Genomic DNA, 6,000 nt, shown 5'->3' with positions numbered 1-6,000 from the left:
AGGAGATGAGTAATGATGAAAAAAAGGAGGAGAGAAGCAGACTTTTCGCAATGCATGAGAGGTTATTTTTACCCTTACAGAAATGCTAACATCACCGTTCACTATCCAAAAATTCCTCCTGAGTCTTGGGTTGCACAACCAGCCCTGTGGGTTTATTTTACAATATACAGCTGTATACCTGTTATAGAGGGTCTCTTAGCCCCAGTCAGCTGAGCTGGTCAGTTACAAAGCAGAGTATATGCTGCAAACTCTTAAAGGTCACCCACAAAGAATTTTGGAAAAACTGGATTTTTCCCCATTTTTTATGCTGAAAAATTAAAGCCTGGAAAATTTGTTTCTCTCTTCACCCTTTGTGTGCTTCTTACCTTAGCAATATTAGCAAATCTCGTCTTCCCCAGGTTTTTTTTGTTTTTTAGGACTTATTGAAAGTCTCAGGAAAGTTTTTTAGGAACCTTTGCTCCTTCAGTTAAGGTGTTAAAAAGTGCTGAATCTTTAAGAAGCTCTTCCTTTATTCAAAAGCTTAGCATTTAACTAAATAGGTGGTAACGATAAAAACCAAGCCCCCAGTTTTACATGTTTAATTAAAATCCCTGCTCCTCAACTTTGTCTTTTCTACCTCCTCTGCTGACATCACTTCATTAGCTCTCCAGTAATGAGTCTTCTGGCCTCACCAGAACCAGGATTTCCTAATAGAAAACAAAGTTTTTAAAATGTCAGGCCTGCTTTCTAGAATCTCATATAGAAGCAAAAATAAGCACTAGCCTCATTTCCCCCCACCCCTTCATTTAAGGTATTTTAACCATCTTTGTTGCTGTGTACATCAAGAGCCACACCTCACCACTCCCAGGATTGGCTCTGACTGCTTTTATGAGACATAAGCACTGGGACGACCCCAAGTAACTTCCAGCCAGCCTCGGCCAGAAGGTGTTTTTATCCTCCCCTGGAAGTAGAAGGTAGCGCTAGTTTTCCCTTTGTCCTCTGATCAGAATTACCAAGCAACATACAGTGCTTGGGTTAGAATGACTTCAACCCCAAAAATGTGATCTGAAATTAAGCCTTATTTTAGATAGATAAGCAGAAGCATCAAGATTACCCTCTTTTTGGAGCACCTTTAAACCTCTGGCAACAACAGTGTGTGTAGGAGTTAAAATATCAAGCCTTGCCCAGTGGTTGACTTGTTTGTTTTTACTTTGTATATTGACCCAACGAAAGACGCCAACACAATAACCAAACCCCTCTCTAACATGTTATTTTGATGAGGATTAAACTGGATTACCATAACTAGCACATTTTGTCCCTGCTTAAAATGGCAATTTACATTTCAATTTCCATTTACCGTACCAATGGGTATTGCAGAAGTGTTCTCTCTCTCTCTGTTGGCAAAGCATTGATTGATCCTTAGCAACCACTCAAAAACTAAAACCAAACACAAAAGCTTTCAAAGACTTTTAAAGAAAACTTAGTGAAAGTTTGCAGCAACCCAAGAAGCAGAAATAATTTTAAACCACCTTCCCCAAACCCAGAATATGCAGCTGCCCAGAAAGATTGGATTTGAAGTAGGTTAAGCAGTGCCCTCTGGTGCTTTGCAGAGGGAATACAGCTACCCAAAGCCTCATAAAATTGAAGCTGTGAAGTTTTGTTACATTTGTGCCACGGCCAATGCCAAGGCATGGTCAAACTTTTTACAGTTACGGTAGAGATGCAGATTGTCAGCATATTCTGTAACACAATGTGGCCTCTAAAGCCATCTGCTGTTTCCCACTTCATGCTTGCTACTTGCAATCCAGATCCCCATAAAAAGATGAAGATGGGTGGGGAGGGAGGGAGCAATCACTGGTGATTTTAGGAACCATTGGAGGCAGAGGAAGCCAAAAAGTAGTCTGATCCACTTTTTGCAACAGGGACCACTGGAAGACTTCAGGCGTGTTTGTGAGTGCACCAATACATGCCATCCAATCTCTTCCACTATCATTCATATGTTGCCTCAGTGGTATCATTTCACTGTACACTGTAAGTGGGGAACCTCTTCCAGTGGGGCAAACATGATTTGAATTCAAAACACCTAAACGCCTGTTGTTAAAGGCATGAAAGTCAAGCTAGTGCACTAAAAACGGAAGAGCACTTCCATCTCCCTGGACACTCAATAACAGAGTGAAAAGAGGCAATTCTTCAACAACAAAAAACGTCAAAAACAGACTTCAAAGAGAAACTGCAGAACTGGAATTAATTTGCAAACTTGACACCATCAAATTAGGCCTGAATAAAGACTGGGAGTGGCTGGGTCACTACAAAAAATTGTTTTCCCTGTTGATGCTCACACCTTCTTGTCAACTGTTGGGAATGGGCCACATTCACCATGACTGAATTGGCCTCGTTAGCACTGACCCCTCACTTGGTAAGGCAACTCCCATCTTTTCATGTGCTGTATATTTATACCTGCTTACTCTATTTTCAACTCTATGCATCTGATAAAGTGGGTTATAGCCCACGAAAGCTTATGCCAAATAAATGTGTTAGTCTCTAAGGTGCCACAAGGACTCCGCGTTGTTTTTTTAAAGTGGAAAAGGTTTCAGTAAAAGTTTTATCATAGCTAGCACCTTTAAAAGAAAAAATAACAATACTGGCTACTTCTTGCATGTCTGGCTTTATAAGCTATTGATTTTCAGCTGTGAAAGACCTCTGATCAGAAACTGCAACCGAAAAAGGATAAGAATAGAGAAAGGATTAAAAAAGAAACACTAGCACTGCCCAGATCCTGCTTGAAATAAAAGAGGGGAAAACTGCTGCAGGAGAATCTGAGATTTTTACCCTTCTGGGGAGTTGGGACTGGGAAGAGAGGTGTACAACCTTTCACGCATAGGTCACTAGTTCAAATTCAGTCCAGGCTGGCAGCAAGTTACAAAGTCATTACCATCTCACAGCAGCTCAGTGGCCTACACAAAACGAGTTAGTTGCCTGCAAGGGAGTGGATTGTTCAGAGCAGTAGGCATGGGCTCCAGTGTGACTGCTCATGGTAGTAAGTGCTGTGCCTGGCAATGGGCTCCGTTATTTTTGTCACGACACTGCTAGCCCTGGTAGCTAAGGTTAAAATATAGGATTAGGACAGGGAGGCTAGTCAAGGGTTGGGAGTTTTATTATTAAACATACTGATCCTTTAGCCTAGTAACTTCCACTTTAAGCCTTTCACCAAAAGACAATCAATGTGCATTCTAGTCAAACAATCAGATACTTATTTTTTCTTATGGGGAGTGGTAGAAGCTGCTAAACATCCTGTCCTGCAGAGAGATAATTTTGTTAAATCTAGTAAGATTAAAAAATAAGGGGAGAAAAAGCATCTCTCAGCCCATACAAGAGAGCGCCATGGGAGAATCTGCGCAGAGCCCAGGTTTCTAGCATAGCTTCCTTCGAGGTTTGACACAGTACAACTGGGTGGCTAACTGAGTGCACGCAGCACTTTCTGAGAGAGACTGCTGGAGAAAAGGACACTTCACCAGAACCAGCTTCTTCCTTCCCTCACAATGCCAGTGAATAGAAAAAACCCTGCAAAGCTCAGGATCCAGAAAAGCGAGGGAGAGGCTAGCGCTCAGAAAGTGGGGCTGGCCATGGAAATCACATTAAGAAAATGAGACTTCCATCAGAAAGGACTGAACTTTATTTCACCTGATTTAGTTTATTAATTCAGTCTGCACTCACATTCCACTTCACAGGCATGTTTGTTCGCACTCTCCAGCCCCAAGAAGCAGCAAGTCAGAATCCAAAAGGATGTTCCAGCACTAGACATACCTAGGCTACGTGCAGGTCAACCACATCCTTAGAAGCCATGTGATGTGCCACAGTGCTGAAGGGGTTTATTTGCCTTTCCCTTTGCCAATATGGCCAGGATGCCAGGCAACACTGCACCCATGGAGTTCACTTAAATTTTTTCATCAGCTTGTCTAAAATGACCTTTCCTGGCCCTCAGTCCTTCTGTAGCTGAGGTGCTTCACTCTGGGTCTGACATCTGCATGTTCTCCTTGGGCTCTTTCTTGGTCACCATTTGCAGGTACTTCAGTCGAATGGGAGGGAGCTGCTCATAAAGGTCAACGCCCATCGGGCTCTCTGGGTTGGGCACTTTGTAGTAGAGAAGATGCTTTTTCAATACCTGAAGAAAAAAAGCAGCCATTAAGTGTGGTAGGAGCAAGTGAGAATCTAAAATTCTACCCACTCACCACAGCTAGAAGCCCAGATGTAACTACTACCCCACACCCAACACAAGAGAAAAATCTGTGGGGTGTTAGCTCTCTCTGAGGAAGATTCACTTCCTTCTTCTATGCTCTATTTGCCTGAAGTTACCCCATTTGCATACAACCACCATGCCCACCCCACGTCCTTGCTCTCGTCAGCACTCAGAGATGGGGTCTGACTGAGACGCAGGGAGCCCACCTTAGACAATGGGTACTAACAATGTATATATTTATCATTTGTGTAATAAAAAATATAGCACCACAAACTGGCAAGGTGCTTCATGACAAGTCAGGTTGAGAAAGAAGAGGTTTTGTTTCTTTGAAAAGATGACTTCTGGTAAGGGGGAAGAACATGTGAACTTATTTTATACTTTTTTTTTTTTTTTTTTAAAGTCTAGTTTAGAAGATTAGCAGAGGAGAGTGGGCTACGAAACCCATGCTGGCCCCCTGCTCGTGGCTGAGCTAGAATGGAACCTCCCCCCAGATCTCGAGGTATCCAGATAGAACAGTGCTCAAGCCAGTTTCATGGAACGAGGGAAAAGGAAACCCATCTCACTCCCAAAAGGCAGCTATGCCGTTCATTCATTTGTAGGGGGGTCAGTATAGTGCTGTCAGAGCTCAGGTTTAGGCATTAGAAGCCAAAATCCTGTCACTAAATTTTCACTTGCTCAAGACAGCAGTGACTCATATTTAATCTACCAAGGGTGGATAAATGGGGAGTCCAATAGCTAAAGCTGAATCTATGTTGATTCAACACCAGTATAATTCTGCTCTGAGTACAACAGTTGGGTGCCGAGGAGCCTACCTCATCCACCAACAGCCAGGTCTTCCGCAGCATGCTTTTCCGAGCAGTATCAGCCTCCTGGGAGCAAAACAGAGATCTCAGCTCAACGCAGCAAAGCCTGATGTGTTCAGATTTTTCCTTCAGACGGTGCAGCACTCCTGAGGGAGTTCTGCCTATTGCTATGCTGCATCAGACAACAATTTGTTCTAGAACAGAACAGCTGAATATGCAGTAGCTGTGACCCCACCCCCAACCCACCCCACCCCTTCTTCCCCAAGCTAGGAAGATTTTGGAGGCAGTGGGGTCAATAGGGTTGCTCTCAAATTGCCACAGCTGAAACTCTACTCTTGCCTCTTGGTATTTCATTTTATAATGCATGAGGCCTGAGAGTTGGAGAGGAGCAATCTAGTGCATAGAGCAAGGGACCAGGAGCATGGACTGCACAACTCCTAGCCCGGTAGCTGAACCCCAAGATTATCCATGACATACCTGTGTTGTGCTATCCTGAGAGAAAATGAAGCTATTCACATGAGCCACAGCCACAGCATAAAGAACAGGGCACCAGGTATGACGCAGCGCACCAGTGACCAGTGTTTGGAAATACAGTCTCAAGAGGTTCAGGTTGTCCTCGGGAGGCAAGGTGTATCGCTCCAGCGGCACAGGAAACTGCAATAAAGCCAAAACAACACCATCACCCTTCCCGAAGGGTTTGTGTCACGGACCGACAGGACAAGCTCCTCTGCAGAGCGTCCTCAAATACCTCCTCTGCTTACAGACAAAACAGTCAGATTCCAAGAAGAGAAAGGGCCATTGTGATCATTTAGTTGGACCTTGTGTCTAAAATGGGCTATAGAACTTCCCCAAAATAATTCCTAGAGCAGATCTTTTAGAAAAACATCCAGTCTTGATTTAAAAATTGCCAGGGATGGAGAATCCAGCACAATTCCAGTTGTTGCAATGGTTAATTACCTTCACTGTTAAAAATGTATCCTT

At 43.5% G+C, this 6,000-nt stretch overlaps 1 protein-coding gene across 2 annotated transcripts in view; it reads right to left on the bottom strand.

Annotated features, from left to right (window-relative positions):
- Window positions 1-204: 204 nt before the first annotated feature.
- Window positions 205-6,000, bottom strand: part of RPAP1 (RNA polymerase II associated protein 1) — a 53,892-nt gene continuing 48,096 nt past the window's right edge. Inside the window, exons 23-26 of one of the 2 annotated variants that reach the window (XR_008444829.1) lie at window positions 5,497-5,673; window positions 5,029-5,085; window positions 3,694-4,141; window positions 205-686 (exon numbers count right to left, since the gene is read on the bottom strand). Coding sequence is in view for 1 of the 2 variants with exons in the window: in XM_054027280.1 (XP_053883255.1) it covers window positions 3,983-4,141; window positions 5,029-5,085; window positions 5,497-5,673 (393 nt within the window). In the remaining variant the exon portion in view is untranslated. Of the gene's footprint in view, window positions 687-1,232; window positions 4,142-5,028; window positions 5,086-5,496; window positions 5,674-6,000 lie in introns of those variants that run through there. The other variant, XM_054027280.1, reaches the window with a different exon arrangement.

This window comes from Malaclemys terrapin, chromosome 4, assembly GCF_027887155.1.
Source record: "Malaclemys terrapin pileata isolate rMalTer1 chromosome 4, rMalTer1.hap1, whole genome shotgun sequence".
NCBI classification, from domain to species: Eukaryota; Metazoa; Chordata; order Testudines; family Emydidae; genus Malaclemys; species Malaclemys terrapin.
This window is presented reverse-complemented; position numbering and strand designations above follow the sequence as displayed.